Genomic DNA, 17,730 nt, shown 5'->3' on the forward strand with positions numbered 1-17,730 from the left:
ACACTGAAACATTTTCTGGGGAATCAAGTGGGCAAGGGGAACATTAGAAACCAACATTTTGTGTCATGTCCTGATGTTAGCAAAAGTAGAACTGCTCTGACTTGCACTGAAATTTGATTCTGGCTTCAATCCAAATCTGTCCTTTAACACAATTTGTATTTTACTGCAGTTTTGTTGAATATTTTTATTGCAAACTGAGTAAAACCATTGTTGCCTTGCAGATTGTTTGCTGAACGTTATCTGGAAGGACATAAATGGATATGTAAAAACAGCAATTGAAGCAGGTAAAAAGGGGCATTTGCTTGGATTTGGCATTGCTCACCAGTCAGAGGTGGTTTATTTTTACACCAGACCAGAAATTGTTCATTGTCCATTGCTTGGGTTTAGTCTGAATCAATAATTCTGTTCTATTTGAAAGGAATTTCAGAAGGAAAACAGCCCCTCCTCAAGTCTCGAGTATTGAGGAATGGAGACTAAAAAGCTTTTGACTCTTTTTTTTCTCCATTGAAACTTTCATAGTAATCTGTAGAGTCTGCAGATGTACAAAAGTTGTTTCCTATTTTAAAAATATTCCTTATCCAAGGAAAGTCCAGAATATGCTCAATAATGCAGACTTTGAATTGAAAATAGAAGCATTCTTTGGATGAATACAAAATTCCACAACTTTAATGTCTCAAAATTCAAATCCTTAATGAAAACAAAGGTGTTTCCATTTCTTAATTAAACGTTAAAGGATTTTTATTCTTTTTTATTTAATCCTTGAAAGGATTTTTATTGAAACTTTAGAATCTCATTTGTTATGACCTGAATCTCAGAAGGATTTGGTGAATTTTTCCAAATTTACACCGAATTTTTTTGCTTTTGCACTAAAAGTTTGATTGATGCTCAGACTGACCATTGTGTTCTGACTGGAAATGTTCTTTATTTTAGGAAATAAGAAGGAGAAGGGGGGCTCAGAAATCCTGACCATGTTGCTCCAGGCCTTAAAGAACATTGTGAGATCCAATGCTCTGCCTGTGCAGAGGGTCCTGGTGAGTTCTGCCTGAAAAGCACCTGCAGGGTGGCAGCAGAGCTGGGCCCGTGGCTCTTCAAAAACCACCCTGGACACCTTCCTGAGGGGATTTTTTATTGCTTTTAACTGAAGGGAATTGTTTCACTTTGACTTTTTTTTTTATTATTGTCATTTTTTGGTATTTCTTTCTAATTTTTTGGGGGTTTTTTTGGTGATTTTTTTTTTTTTTGGTGAATTATTTTTTGGTGAATTTTTTTTTTTTTGGTGAATTTTTTTTTTTGTAAATTTTTTGTTTGCTTCATATTTTTTATAATTTTTGCCTTTTTTGTGGGCACTTGGGATTTTTTGTATTTTTGGGGGGGGTTGGTGTTTTTGTTTTTTTTTTTTGTTGTGGGTTTTGTGTGTTTCGTATTTTATTTGTGGGGTTTCGTATTTTATTTGTGGGGTTTCGTATTTTATTTGGGGGTTTTCGTATTTTATTTGGGGTTTTTCGTATTTTATTTGTGGATTTTCGTCTTTTATTTGGGGTTTTTCGTATTTTATTTGGGGTTTTTGTATTTTATTTGTGGGTTTTTGTATTTTATTTGTGATGTTTCGTATTTTATTTATGGGGTTTTGTATTTGTGGATTTTCGTCTTTTATTTGTGGATTTTCGTCTTTTATTTGGGGGGTTTCGTGTTTTATTTGGGGGGTTTCGTGTTTTATTTGGGGGGTTTCGTGTTTTATTTGGGGGGTTTCGTGTTTTATTTGGGGTTTTTTGTATTTTATTGGGGGATTTTTGTATTTTATTTGGGGGATTTTTGTATTTTATTTGGGGGATTTTCGTATTTTATTTGTGGATTTTTGTATTTTATTTGGGGTTTTTCGTATTTTTTTGGGGTTTTGTATTTTATTTGTGGGGTTTTCGTATTTTATTTGTGGGGTTTCATATTTGGGGGTTTTCGTCTTTTATTTGTGGGGTTTTCGTCTTTTATTTGTGGGGTTTTGTATTTTATTTGGGGTTTTCCGTATTTTATTTGGGGTTTTCCGTATTTTATTTGGGGTTTTTCGTATTTTACTTGGGGTTTTTCGTATTTCATTTGGGGCTTTTCGTATTTTTGTGGGTTTTCGTATTTTATTTGTGGGTTTTCATATTTTATTTGTGGGGTTTCGTATTTTATTTGTGGGTTTTCATATTTTATTTGTGGGGTTTCGTATTTTATTTGTGGGGTTTCGTATTTTATTTGTGGGGTTTCGTATTTTATTTGGGGGTTTTCGTATTTTATTTGGGGTTTTTCGTATTTTATTTGTGGGGTTTCGTATTTTATTTGTGGGGTTTCATATTATTTGTGGGTTTTTGTATTTTTGGGAGGTTTTGTATTTTATTTGTGGGGTTTTGTATTTTATTTGTGGGGTTTTGTATTTTATTTGTAGGGTTTTGTATTTTATTTGTATTTTATTCATAATTTTTCGGGGTTTTCTATTTTTGGGGGAGTTCTTGTATTTTTTGTAATTTTTTTTGTATTTATTTTTTTATATGTATTTTTTGTATTTTTGGTGGGGGCAGTTTGGGGAGGTTTTTTGGGCTTTTATTTGTATTTTATTTAATGTATTTTGCTTAAAAGATTTGACCCCTCAGCAAAAACACATTTAAATATATTATTTTTCTCTTCCCCTCCCCAGTCTCTCATTGACATCACAGTCAAGGAGTTGCCCCCAAAAGTGCTGGGATCCCCAGCTTACCAGGTTGCTGATATGGATCTTTTAAATGTAAGTCTGAGTTCATTCTGGGACTTCTTTAAGCTTCTGGGAAGTCAAATTATTTCAAATTTCTCATAACTTTGTTTGCAGCCTCATTAATTGAACTGTGTCTCATTAATGAAATTACTGCAGAAAAAAGGGCTGGTGTTGATTAGTGAATGTCATGTTCTGTGTGCTGCATCCAAAGATAATATTTATATTTTTCAGCTTTGCTAATGCTGAGAGTACTCAACAAAATGTATTTAATATCTGCTAATTAAAACTTTAATGAGGAGCACACTCCTGCCTTCTCGGGCTGCTCCTCCCTAAACAAAATTTCAGAATTTCCCACCAAACTTCAGAAGCATTTCAGCCTCTATTCACAGCTTTTTGTGATTATATATATATTATATATAAATATTATATATATATATAATATAATATATATATTATATATAATATATATATTATATATAATATATATAAATATATATAAATATATAAAAATATATTATATATAATATAATTATATATATTATATATTATATAAAATATATATAAATATATTATATAAAAATATATATAAATATATATTATATAATATAATATATATTATAATATATAACATATATATTATATTATATAGAAATATATAGAAATATATTATATATAATATAATATAATTATATATAGAAATATATATTATATATAATTATATATATTATATAATATATAACATATATATAATAGATTATATATTATATATAAATATATATAGATATATTATATATTATATAATTTATATATATATAGAAATATATAAATATATTATGTTATATATGATATATAATATATATAATATATATAATATATATTATATATTACATTATATATATATATATAATATTTATATATAATATATATATAATCACAAAAAGCTGTGAAAAGAGGCTGAAATGCTTCTGGAATTTGGTGGGAAATTCTGAAATTTTGTTTAGGGAGGAGCAGCCCGAGAAGGCAGGAGTGTGCTCCTCATTAAAGTTTTAATTAGCAGATATTAAATACATTTTGTTGAGTACTCTCAGCATTAGCAAACCTGAAATATTTGTGGTAAATTTGACCAGAGGTTGCCCAAAAGATCTCTTGCTGTAAGCTGGAAATGAGCACCTCAGGTTTCCAGTTTTCCCTCTTGTTTTTATGTTCAAGTGTCAGAATTGACCATTTTGGACAACTTTTTATGACTCTGAATTTCTAGCTAATAGTAATACTAATAATGGTAATGAATTTCTAGCTAATAAAAGTAATAGTGAATTTCTGGCTAATAAGAGTTGTGAATTTTTGGCTAATAATAATGATAATAATAGTAAATTTCTGGCTAATAATAACAATAATAGTGAATTTCTTCTAATAATAATAACAATAATTGTGGATTTCTGGCTAATAATAATAACAATAATTGTGGATTTCTTGCTAATAATAATAACAATAATTGTGAATTTCTGGCTAATAATAATGACAATAACAGTGAATTTCTGGCTAATGACAATAACAGTGAATTTCTGGCTAATGACAATAACAGTGAATTTCTGGCTAATGACAATAACAGTGAATTTCTGGCTAATGACAATAACAGTGAATTTCTGGCTAATAATAATAACAGTGGATTTCTGGCTAATAATAATAACAATAACAGTGAATTTCTGGCTAAGAACAATACTAATAATAATAACAATAATAGTGAGTTTCTGGCTAATAATAATAATAACAGTGAATTTTTGGCTAATAATAATAACAATAATAGTGAATTTCTGGCTAATAGCAACAATACTAATAGTAAATTTCTGGCTAATAATAACAACAATAGTGAATTTCTGGCTAATAATAATAACAACAATAATAGTGAATTTTTGGCTAATAATAATGATTAAAATAACAGTGAATTTTTGCCTAACAATAATGATAATAGTGAATTTTCTGGCTAATAATAATAGTGAATTTCTGGCTAACAATAATAACAATAGTAGTGAATTTCTGGCTAATAATAGTAATAACAATAATAATGAATTTCTGGCTAACAATAATAACAATAGTAGTGAATTTCTGGCTAACAATAATAGTGCATTTCTGGCTAAGAAGAATAGCAATAATAGTGAATTTTTGGTAATAATAACCATAATAATTGTGAATTTCTGGCTTACAATAATAGTGCATTTTTAGCTAAGAAGAATAGCAATAATAGTGAATTTTTGGTAATAATAACCATAATAATTGTGAATTTCTGGCTTACAATAATAGTGCGTTTCTGGCTAAGAAGAATAACAATAATAGTGAATTTTTGGTAATAGCAATAATAGTGAATTTTTGGTAATAGCAATAGTAGTGAATTTTTGGTAATAGCAATAGTAGTGAATTTTTGGTAATAGCAATAGTAGTGAATTTTTGGTAATAGCAATAACTCTGAATTTCTGGCTAATGATAATAAGAATAACTCTGAATTTCTGGCTATTGATAATAACAATAACTCTGAATTTCTGGCTATTGATAATAGCAATAACTCTGAATTTCTGGCTAATGATAATAAGAATAACTCTGAATTTCTGGCTATTGATAATAAGAATAACTCTGAATTTCTGGCTGTTGATAATAACAATAACTCTGAATTTCTGGCTATTGCTAATAATTGTGACTCTGGCTCAGCAGCACAGAGACCCTGGTGGAGGTGAGGCAGCCATTGCATTTTCCCAGTGCTGTTTTAACCCCTTCCCTTTGTGTTCCAAGGGCACTCCAGCTCTGTTCCTGATCCAGCTGCCCTTCCATAACAACCTCCTGGAAAGCTGTGTGGCAGATGAGAGGTACCTGCAGCCCTGAGCATCCCTCAGAAAACACCTCACCATTTTTAATTATTTCCCCTCTCATTGCAGCTGGGGACAAAGCCAGCTCTGACCTGTGGCATTTCCTCCCCCAGGTTTTTTGGGATCCTGGAAGCTCTGGTGGGTTTTGCCCTGTCTGGGCCCACCTCTGCCCTGGCTTTCAGTGAGTCTGTGCTGTGTGTCATTGATCAGAGTGCAGGGCAGGTGGGCAACAAGGAGCACCTCTGCAGGATGTGGAGCATTGTTGTTAATCCTCTCACAGAGTGGATTAATCAGGTAATTCTTTCATTCTTTCATTCTTTCATTCTTTCATTCTTTCATTCATTCATTCATTCATTCATTCATTCTTTCATTCATTCATTCATTCATCATGAATAAATCACTCTGCAGTGAATTTGGTTCTCCTCCCCATACCCACACCCCCACTGGAGCACTTTACTGAGCATTTAGCTGAATTTTTTAAGGAATTCCATGTCTTTGAAGTGATGCTGGAATTGGATAGCTTGGCATAATCCTGCTGGTGAAAACCATGGAAAGGTTCCCCCAGGAGCTGTTAATTTTTAAATACCATGGCTTGGTTTGCTTGGTGTGGAAATCAAATCAATCCCAGATTGGGGTGTTCAGGATGTAATTAGACCAGAGTTTTACTCATGTGAGACATCTTTAGTGTAATGAAAGCCTTATAAATTATAATAGCTGTGAGATTTAGCACCTTATTTAGTGGAAATAAGGTGATTGCAATGTAGGAGTTACTGAATTAATTAATCTTCATTATTCATTAGATGTAAAAATCATAGAATTTATGAAGAAAGTTTTAGATGCTGTGACTATTTCCAGCAGCAGGGAATGGCTGGGACAGGGATGGAGGGGATATTGGGAATTGGGAATTCCTGCCTTGGAGGGTGGGGAAGGGCTGGGCTGGAATTCCCAGAGGAGCTTTGCCTTCCTGAAATCTGTGTTATTGATCAGCAAATGTGAAATTTGGTGTCCAGGAAGTAAAATGTCCATGGAGTGGATTCCTGCTTCAAGTTCTGTTCTCCACATTTTCAGAGTGCTCAGTGAGGGAATGCTGTGGCCAGGCCAGGGCCTGATCCCAAACTAGAGCAACAAGAACTGACTTAAAAATTAATTACACCTCATTACCAACAGCCTGATTAACAACCATTTCCTTATGGTCCTTGGCTGTGGGGCCTTTTTGCCTCTCCATGCCTTGAACACCCCTGGCAGTGCCCAAGGCCAGGCTGGAGCAGCCTGGGATGGTGGGATGAGATCTGTGGGATGGTGGGATGAGATCTGTGGGATGAGATCTGTGGGATGAGATCTGTGGGATGAGATCTGTGGGATGAGATCTGTGGGATGGTGGGATGAGATCTGTGGGATGGTGGGATGAGATCTGTGGGATGGTGGGATGAGATCTGTGGGATGGTGGGATGAGATCTGTGGGATGGTGGGATGAGATCTGTGGGATGGTGGGATGAGATCTGTGGGATGTGGGATGAGGTCTGTGGGATGGTGGGATGAGATCTGTGGGATGTGGGATGAGGTCTGTGGGGTTGGGATGAGATCTGTGGGATGGTGGGATGAGATCTGTGGGGTTGGGATGAGATCTGTGGGGTTGGGATGAGATCTGTGGGATGGTGGGATGAGATCTGTGGGGTTGGGATGAGATCTGTGGGGTTGGGTTGGGATGAGATCTATGGGGTTGGGTTGGGATGAGATCTGTGGGGTTGGGATGAGATCTGTGGGATGTGGGATGAGATCTGTGGGGTGGTGGGATGAGATCTGTGGGGTGGTGGGATGAGATCTGTGGGATGTGGGATGAGATCTGTGGGGTTGGGATGAGATCTGTGGGGTTGGGATGAGATCTGTGGGATGGTGGGATGAGATCTGTGGGGTTGGGATGAGATCTGTGGGCTTGGGATGAGATCTGTGGGGTTGGGATGAGGTGAGGTTTAAGGTCCCTCCCAGGGTTCCCTGAGGTGGTCATCACTTACTGCAGCTGAAATGAGTGAGGAGCACAGCAGACATTTCCTAGATCAGCTTTCTTGGAATATATTTTGGCTTTTAGAAACAGAGTTTTGTACCCTTTGCTAGCAGGATCCTCCTGAGCTCTTAAAAGAGCAGAATATCTGATTTCAAACTGTATTTAACCAGGAACAGCCCAATTTTGCAGCTTTAGCTTCGCTAAACATAATTTAGCAGATCTCTTTTAAATGAGATACAAAAACGTGTTGTAAATTCCAGTGTGGTGATTTCTGTAGCGTGGAGTGCTTTGGGTGAGACTTGAAGCTTTAAGAATTGGTTTTGCTGACTGGAGTTGGTAAAGAAATGAAAAAAGGGAGTAGAAATAAGTATAAAGCTTAAGTATTCAAATGTCCCAGTTTGGGACAAATTTGGGAGGCATCTTCCCCGTGGGGTCTCTTCTGAAAAAGCAGATTTTAGCAGCTCCTCTCCCAGAGGATAATCTGGGAGGTAATGGTGTTTGGGAGATAATCTCCTTGGAGAAGAGCAGAAAAAAATGTTTATTTAACAAGCAAAGTACTCACAAGTGTGAGGAAATGAATCCTATTGACCCATAAAACTCTTTTCTTGTTGCAGAATAACGAGGTGAACCAGGGGGATGCCCTGGAACACAACTTCAGTGCTGTGTACAGTGCTTTGATGCTGCCAGTATCCCACATTTTCCCCTCTCAGGGATTCCCACAGGTAACAGCAAATGAATCAAATGAATCAAATTCAAATTCAAACCAATGTGGGATTTATCAAATCTCTGAACTCTGAGCTGACTTTGGGTTCGGTCAGCTGGGTTTGGGGTTCAGTACAACACCAGAGATTTAAAATACCAAACCTCCAAATTAAAACCTTAAAGAATCCCCTAGGTTTTGACAGCAGAAGAAAACACAAAGCAAGTTGTTCTCTGAGCACAGATATTGATATTTACCACCTTTCTCTCTGCTCAAGGCCACTCTGAAATCCTTGCTGCGCTCCTGGTCTGACCTGTACCGGGCTTTTGCTCGCTGTGCTGCTCTGGTGGCAACAGCAGAAGAAAACCTGTGCTGTGAGGAGCTTTGTGCCAAAATAATAGCTGGGCTAGAAGGTGAAACTCCAGTAGTGAGTATAAAACTGATCATTTAGCAGATCTCTTCTTAATTAATAATCTGAGAACGTGTGTATGGATTCTGATGTGGTGATTTCTGCAGCGTGGAGGGCTTGGGGGAGACCTGGAGCTTTAAGAGTTCTTTGTGCTGGCAGGAGTTGATAGAGAAATTAAAGAAATTATAAATTTCTTTAATAATATTCAAATAGTTAAACAGATTTTCGATTTATCTTCTAATTGATAATAATAATGATTACTGAGTGCCGTTGTGGTGGTAAATGGAATTTGTCCAGCTGAAATGGGTTTATGAATACCACAAACCCACAGGCACTGCAGTTAGGAAGGAGAACATGGAACCATCAGCCTTGTACACCAAAATTTAAGGATTTTATTCCTAAAGCTGTGTAAAAAAGAAAGATTTTGAAAGAATCACTGGTTTGTTGTCTAAATTTCCTATTCCCAAACTCACACCACAAGAGGAGGAGGATGAACATTGAGTTTGGGATATAAAGCCCTTCATGCATAAAGGAAAAAATACTGTGAAAAAGACAAAAAAATGGCATTAAAAACCCTGGAATTGAGAGGATGGCATCATTGTAACTTACCTTGGATGCTGCTAAATAAATAAGTGATAAATATCACTTTTAAAAATCAGTAATTAAACTAATTAATCAGTAATTAAATCAATCAGTAATTAAACTAAACAAGACAATTTAAAAGTTAAAAAAATGGCATTAAAAAACCTGGAATTGAGAGGATTGCATCATTTTAACTTACCTTGGATGCTGCTAAATAAATAAGTGATTAATTACTGATTTTTAAAAGTGATATTTAACTAAATTAATTAATCAGTAATTAAATCAATCAGTAATTACTAAACCAGACAATTTAAAAGTTCAGTGGGAAGTTACATTGCAACTTCTTTTAGCTCACAATATCAGTGTTCCTTTTAAAGCAAGTTGGGCCTTATTTAGGAAAATTTGGATGGATTGAGAGGGTAAAAAACCAAATTTGATTATCTTTTTCTATGCACTCAAAATTATTTGTGCTTTTGGCTGTTAATGGCAACTTAATTGTTGTGCCTGTAATGACTTTTGTGGCAACCAGGCTTTGTCCTTGAGCACACAGGGGAGCCTTGAACCTTAATATTATTGATTGATCCTAAATGTGGATAAATGATTTGATAAATGATCAATTGAGAAATTTGAAAAACTGATCAACTTGATAAATGATTTTTAATTGATTTATCCTAAATGTGACCCCTTCTCCCAGCTGCCTGCCACTGTTGGCTGCTTTAGACACTGTTTATTTTAATTATTAGAATTAATAAGCCCATCCTCAGTGTAAATGTGTATTTAAAATGGAATTTTGTCAGCCTCACCTGATCATGCAGAACAACTTCACCCCCCTTTAATTTAAATTAAAGTTGTTTCTTTGCTGTCCTGCACACCAAGGGTGGTTTTTTCTGTCATTGTTGCTCTTCTGAGGATTGACTTCTGGTTTTGCTGCTTGGTTTCTCTTTTTCCTGCTTGATTTCTGGTTTTGCTGCTTGATTTTTATTTTTTCTGATTGATTTTTTGTTTTTTTTCTTTTTTTTGCTGACTGGTTTCTGTTTCTGTTTCCTGCTCAGGTGTTCTCCATGCTGGAAGGTCTCACCCACCTTGTGTCAGTCATGGTTGACTGCATCAACTTTGCACCCTATGGCACTAAATTCCAGCCCAAAAACAGATGTAAGGAAATAACTTCAATTTTGGGGGTTTTGTATGTGGCTTCAAGAGTTGGTTAAAAATTAGAGTTTAACAGAAGACATGGGGTCATTGTGTATAAAATATTCTTTGGGTTTTTTTTTCCTATTCCCACTTAAACTGTTAAAGCTGAAGAAATCATTTCCAAAAAAGCATAATTCAGTAAAAAAAGGAGTTAAAATTTACCAGCCCCATGGGAATTTGTTAGGGTGGTAAAATGCAGTGTTGGGCTGCTGAAGGAATGAAATGCTTTAAGGAATGAAATGGTGATGAGGGAATAACAGAATGTAAACTTCACTTGCAAATAAATAAACTAATTTTAAAAATCTACTTCTCCTTCCCTCCTGTTCACTGTTCCAGGATTTGTGTGTCAGGTGCTATCTGAGGAGTGGATTTTTATTTTCAAGTAGGCATTCAAACCTTAAATATTTCAAGTCAAAAATTTCAAGTTCATTAAAACCTCGACAATTTCAAGCAGGCATTAAAACCTGCAGAGTGAGCAGCCAGAAATATAAATAAGAAGACTGGAAATCAGATAAAATTACACCTTAAAGTGTGTTAAAGTTGTTAAATCAATTTTTCAACTGTTTATATGTAGATGTAGTTTGGGAATCAGAGTCCTTCCTCTCTTGCAGCCTCAATGTTCAGCTGTCTTTTCATGTCGGTTAAGGGAAAAAATGCAGTTTGTAATTGAATTTTTGAACCTCAGCTCCCCAGACCCCCACGGACTGGGCTAAGAAGAAGAAGGAGCCCCTTGGCAAGCTGAGCTCTCTGCTGAAGCTGCTGCTGCTGCTGCTGAACTCCTTCCACGAGCTGAGCTGCACGGAGCAGCCGGCGGAGCCGCTGCTGGCGCTGGGGCTGGCGCTGCTGGCGGCCCTGCACGGCCTCGTCAGCCACATCTCACTGCCCTCCCTGCTGGGCACCGCCCTGGGCACCTTCTCCAGAGCCCTGGCACTGTTCTATGAGAAAACCAGGTCAGCACTTGGAGGGTGCTGGGAGCTTGGGCTGGGGAAACCCTGGAGTGGTGTGGGATGGGGTGTGGTGATGCCAGGAAGAGACGAGGATCTGACTCCGTGTTTGACAAGGCTGATTGATTATTTGATTGTATATATAATACTGAAACTATACTAAAAGAATAGAAGAAAGGATTCCATCAGAAAGCTTGCAAGGAAAGGAATGGAATGATAATAAAATCTTGTGGCTGACCAGAGAATCCGAGCCAGCTGGGCTGTGATTGGCCATGAATTAGAAACAACCACATGAGCCCAATCCCAGATGCACCTGGTCCATCCCACAGCACAGATAACCATTGGTTATTTACATTTTGTTCCATTCCCCAGCACAGATAACCATTGGTTATTTACATTTTGTTCTGTTCCATCCCACAGCACAGATAACCATTGGTTATTTACATTTTGTTCTGTTCCATCCCACAGCACAGATAACCATTGGTTATTTACATTTTGTTCTGTTCCATCCCACAGCACAGATAACCATTGGTTATTTACATTTTGTTCCTGTTGCACTCCACAGCAGCAGATAACCATTGGTTATTTACATTTTGTTCCTGTTGCATCCCACAGCACAGATAACCATTGGTTATTTACATTTTGTTCCTGTTCCATTCCCCAGCAGCAGATCACCATTGGTTATTTACATTTTGTTCCATCCCACAGCACAGATAACCATTGGTTATTTACATTTTGTTCCATCCCACAGCACAGATAACCATTGGGTACATTTTGTTCCTGTTGCACTCCACAGCACAGATAACCATTGGTTATTTACATTTTGTTCCTATTGCACCCCACAGCACAGATAACCATTGGTTATTTCCATTTTGTTCCATCCCACAGCAGCAGATAACCATTGGTTATTTACATTTTGTTCCATCCCACAGCACAGATAACCATTGGTTATTTACATTTTGTTCTGTTCCATTCCCCAGCACAGATAACCATTGGTTATTTACATTTTGTTCTGTTCCATCCCACAGCACAGATAACCATTGGTTATTTACATTTTGTTCCTGTTCCATCCCACAGCACAGATAACCATTGGTTATTTACATTTTGTTCTGTTCCATCCCACAGCACAGATAACCATTGGTTATTTACGTTTTGTTCCTGTTCCATCCCACAGCACAGATAACCATTGGTTATTTACATTTTGTTCCTGTTCCATCCCACAGCACAGATAACCATTGGTTACATTTTGTTCCTGTTCCATCCCACAGCACAGATAACCATTGGTTATTTACATTTTGTCCTGTTCCATTCCCCAGCACAGATAACCATTGGTTATTTACATTTTGTTCTGTTCCATTCCCCAGCACAGATAACCATTGGTTACATTTTGTTCCTGTTCCATTCCACAGCAGCAGATAACCATTGGTTATTTACATTTTGTTCCATCCCACAGCAGCACAGATAACCATTGGTTATTTACATTTTGTTCCATCCCACAGCACAGATAACCATTGGTTATTTACATTTTGTTCCTGTTCCATCCCACAGCACAGATAACCATTGGTTATTTACATTTTGTTCTGTTCCATCCCACAGCACAGATAACCATTGGTTATTTACATTTTGTTCTGTGCCATTCCCCAGCACAGATAACCATTGGTTATTTACATTTTGTTCTGTTCCATCCCACAGCAGCAGATAACCATTGGTTACATTTTATTCCTGTTCCATCCCACAGCACAGATAACCATTGGTTATTTACATTTTGTTCCATCCCACAGCACAGATAACCATTGGTTATTTACATTTTGTTCTGTTCCATCCCACAGCAGCAGATAACCATTGGTTATGTACATTTTGTCCTGTTCCATTCTATAGCACAGATAACCATTGGTTATTTACATTTTGTTCCATCCCACAGCACAGATAACCATTGGTTATTTACATTTTGTTCCTATTCCATCCCACAGCACAGATAACCATTGGTTATTTACATTTTGTTCTGTTCCATCCCACAGCACAGATAACCATTGGTTATTTACATTTTGTTCCTATTCCATCCCACAGCACAGATAACCATTGGTTATTTACATTTTGTTCCATCCCACAGCACAGATAACCATTGGTTATTTACATTTTGTTCCTATTCCATCCCACAGCACAGATACCCATTGGTTATTTACATTTTGTTCCTATTCCATCCCACAGCACAGATAACCATTGGTTATTTACATTTTGTTCTGTTCCATCCCACAGCACAGATAACCATTGGTTATTTACATTTTGTTCTGTTCCATCCCACAGCAGCAGATAACCATTGGTTATTTACATTTTGTTCCTGTTCCATTCCACAGCACAGATAACCATTGGTTATTTACATTTTGTTCCTGTTGCATCCCACAGCACAGATAACCATTGGTTATTTACATTTTGTTCTGTTCCATCCCACAGCACAGATAACCATTGGTTATTTACATTTTGTTCTGTTCCATCCCACAGCACAGATAACCATTGGTTATTTACATTTTGTTCTGTTCCATTCTATAGCACAGATAACCATTGGTTATTTACATTTTGTTCTGTTCCATCCCACAGCACAGATAACCATTGGTTATTTACATTTTGTTCCTGTTCCATTCCCCAGCAGCAGATAACCATTGGTTATTTACATTTTGTTCCTGTTCCATCCCACATCACAGATAACCATTGGTTATTTACATTTTGTTCCTGTTCCATTCCCCAGCACAGATAACCATTGGTTATTTACATTTTGTTCCATCCCACAGCACAGATAACCATTGGTTATTTACATTTTGTTCCATCCCACAGCACAGATAACCATTGGTTATTTGCATTTTGTTCTGTTCCATCCCACAGCACAGATAACCATTGGTTACATTTTGTTCTGTTCCATTCCCCAGCACAGATAACCATTGGTTATTTACATTTTGTTCTGTTCCATCCCACAGCACAGATAACCATTGGTTATTTACATTTTGTTCTGTTCCATCCCACAGCACAGATAACCATTGGTTATTTACATTTTGTTCTGTTCCATTCCCCAGCACAGATAACCATTGGTTATTTACATTTTGTTCCTGTTCCATCCCACAGCACAGATAACCATTGGTTGCATTTTGTTCCTGAGGCCTCTCAGCTTCTCAGGAGGAAAATCCCTAAGGAAAGGATTTTCCATAAAATGTGTCAGTGACAGTGGAGCTCAGGGTTTGCAGGGTTGAAAAAAGCTCCGTATTTCAAATTTTGATCTCTTCAGAGTGACTCTGTTGGCATCTCTGCAAGATTCCAACACCCTTTACCTTCCACACCCTGCAGTAAAGATATTTATTGATAAAAATAAAGAAAATTTTTTAGGAAAAAAGTTTCTGCATTAAATTTTCTAGGAAATTAATGATGATTTCTTGATGTGCACCGAAATCCTGGAAGTTTTGAAGCAGAAGGAAAGACTGGGAAAAACTTTGCTTGGTGCTTTTTTTTCCTGAGCATTGTGTTTTCCTTGCACTTATTCATAAAAATGGAAAAGATTATTTCCTGAACATCATTTTTTTTTTAAAGATTTATTCCGCAAAAGGGAGAAGTTGGATAAATATTTTTGAAGAAAAACATGTGGCAGCAAATAAAAATTTGGGAACCCCTTCAGCTTGGAGATCACAGGCTTAGAAAATGAGTTAAAAATGGGGTTTGCTCACATTTTTCTGGCTAGTTGTACCTAAGGATTTTTTGTACATGGAGTATATTTATTTACATGGAATATAATTACTTATGTATTTATTTATTTATATATATAATATATATTTATATTTATGTAAATTTTATATATTTATTTATTTATTTATATTTAGTTTATGGAATTGCTTAGTGGTACTTTAGCTTTTTAATGCCAATATTCAGCTTTTTAATGCAAATGTGTTTAAGGAGAGCATTTAGAGTGCAATTAGAAGTTCATTTATAAGAAAAGCTTTAATTTCAAATTTGTGCCAATTACCAACGACTTCTCCATTAATTCCTCCTGAAGTCAGCACATCAGTATCCATGGAATTTAAAGGATGCTCTGGGAAACTCCATCAGGAAATGGTTTAATCCCCAGCTGAGGCTCATTGCACAAAGTGATTCCATCAAGTTACTCACCAAACCCAGTGTGCAGTGCTGGAATTTACTGCCTGTTACATTTTTATGCTTGGGAGAAATGAGAAAAATAGAAATGAATTGAATTTGTTTTTTGGCAGGCTCCCCGAGGCACCCAAAGTCTACAGCAACCTGAGCAACAAGGTAAATCTGCTACAGACATCATGGGGGCTTGGGGCAGGTGGGGAACAGCAGAGTGCTGCCAGTTCTTCTGGAATAAAATAATAAAATGGCATGAGGGCAGAGATTGAATTTTAAAATTCTTAAAAATTTAATTTAAATTTAAATTAAATTATTTTAATTTTAAAAAAATTAAATTCTAGAAGTAAGGATTTGGGGCAGATGGGGAACAGCAGAGTGCTGCCAGTTCTTCTGGAATAAAATAAAAATTGGCATGAGGGCAGAGATTGAATTTTAAAATTCTTAAAAAAAATTAATTTAAATTTTTTTTAAATTTAAAAAAATTAAAATTTAAATTCTAGAAGTAAGGATTTGGGGCAGATGGGGAACAGCAGAGTGCTGCCAGTTCTTCTGGAATAAAACAAAAATTGGGATGAGGGCAGAGATTGAATTTTAAAATTCTTAAAAATTTAATTTAAATTTAAATTACATTTTTTGAATTTAAAAAAATTTAAATTTAAATTCTAGAAGTAAGGATTTGGGGGAGATGGGGAACAATGGCATTCTGCCATTTCTTCTGTAATAAAAAAAATGGGATGAGGGTAGAGATTTAATTTTAAAATTCTTAAAAAATTTCTTTAAATTTAAAAAATTTAAATTAAATTAAAATTTAAATTCTAGAAGTAAGGAGATGGGGAACAGCAGAATTCTGCCATTTCATCTGTAATAAAATAAAAAAATGGGATGAGGGTAGAGATTGAATTTTTAAATGTAATTTCAATTTAATTTCAATTTAATTTCAATTTTTTAATTTAAAAAAATGAAAATTTAAATTCTAGAAGTAAGGAGATGGGGAACAGCAGAGTTCTGCCAGTTCTTCTGTAATAAAATAAAAAATGGGATGAGGGTAGAGACTTAATTTTGAAATTCTTTTAAATTTAAAGAATTAAAAATGTAAATTCTAGAAGTAAGGAGATGGAAAACAGTGGCATTCTGCCATTTGTTTTGTAATAAAAAAATGGGATGAGGGTAGAGATTTAATTTTGAAATTATTTTTAAATTTAAAAAATTAGAAATTTAAATTCTAGAAGTAAGGAGATGGGAAATTGCGGCATTCTGCCATTTCTTCTATAATAAAATAAAAAATGGGATGAGGGTAGAGATTGAATTCTTAAATTCTTTTAAATTTAAAAAATTTTTAAATTCTAGAAGTCAGGATTTGGGGGAGATGTGGAACAGCAGAGTTCTGCCAGTTCTTCTGTAATAAAATAAAAAATGGGATGAGGGTAGAGACTTAATTTTAAAATTCTTAAAATTAAAAAAATTAAAAATTTAAATTCTAGAAGTAAGGATTTGGGGGAGATGCAGAACAGCAGAATTCTGCCATTTCTTCTGTAATAGAAAATGGGATGAGGGTAGAGATTTAATTTTGAAATTCTTTTAAATTAAAAAAATAAAATTTAAATTCTAAAAGTAAGGAGATGGGGAACAGCGGAATTCTGCCATTTCTTCTGTAATAAAGTAAAAAATGGGATGAGGGTAGAGACTTAATTTTAAAATTCTTAAAATTAAAGAAATTAAAAATTTAAATTCTAGAAGTAAGGATTTGGGGGAGATGCAGAACAGCAGAGTTCTGCCATTTCTTCTGTAATAAAAAATGGGATGAGGGTAGAGATTTAATTTTAAAATTCTCTTAAATTAAAAAATTTTTGAATTCTAGAAGTAAGGATTTGGGGGAGATGTGGAACAGCAGAGTTCTGCCATTTCTTCTGTAATAAAATAAAAAATGGGATGAGGGTAGAGATTTAATTTTGAAATTATTTTAAATTTAAAAAATTAAAAATTTAAATTCTAGAAGTAAGGATTTGGGGGAGATGCGGAACAGCAGAGTTCTGCCATTTCTTCTGTAATAAAATAAAATGGGATGAGGGTAGAGACTTCATTTTAAAATTCTTAAAATTAAAAAAAATAAAAATTTAAATTCTACAAGTAAGGATTTGGGGGAGATGCAGAACAGCAGAATTCTGCCATTTCTTCTGTAATAAAATAAAAAATG

General features: G+C 35.3%; 1 protein-coding gene across 1 annotated transcript in view; it reads left to right on the top strand.

The window, feature by feature from the left end:
• The window catches only part of RIF1 (replication timing regulatory factor 1), a 41,895-nt gene that overhangs the window by 14,870 nt on the left and 9,295 nt on the right, over positions 1–17,730 (top strand). The window contains exons 13-22 of the mRNA XM_054636575.2: positions 222–284; positions 931–1,031; positions 2,675–2,761; positions 5,510–5,583; positions 5,697–5,877; positions 8,200–8,307; positions 8,563–8,712; positions 10,329–10,428; positions 11,153–11,417; positions 15,656–15,698. Of these exons, the coding sequence (XP_054492550.2) occupies positions 222–284; positions 931–1,031; positions 2,675–2,761; positions 5,510–5,583; positions 5,697–5,877; positions 8,200–8,307; positions 8,563–8,712; positions 10,329–10,428; positions 11,153–11,417; positions 15,656–15,698 (1,172 nt within the window). The remainder of the gene's footprint in view (positions 1–221; positions 285–930; positions 1,032–2,674; positions 2,762–5,509; positions 5,584–5,696; positions 5,878–8,199; positions 8,308–8,562; positions 8,713–10,328; positions 10,429–11,152; positions 11,418–15,655; positions 15,699–17,730) is intronic.

The sequence above is a fragment of the Agelaius phoeniceus genome, chromosome 7 (assembly GCF_051311805.1).
Source record: "Agelaius phoeniceus isolate bAgePho1 chromosome 7, bAgePho1.hap1, whole genome shotgun sequence".
NCBI lineage: Eukaryota > Metazoa > Chordata > Aves > Passeriformes > Icteridae > Agelaius > Agelaius phoeniceus.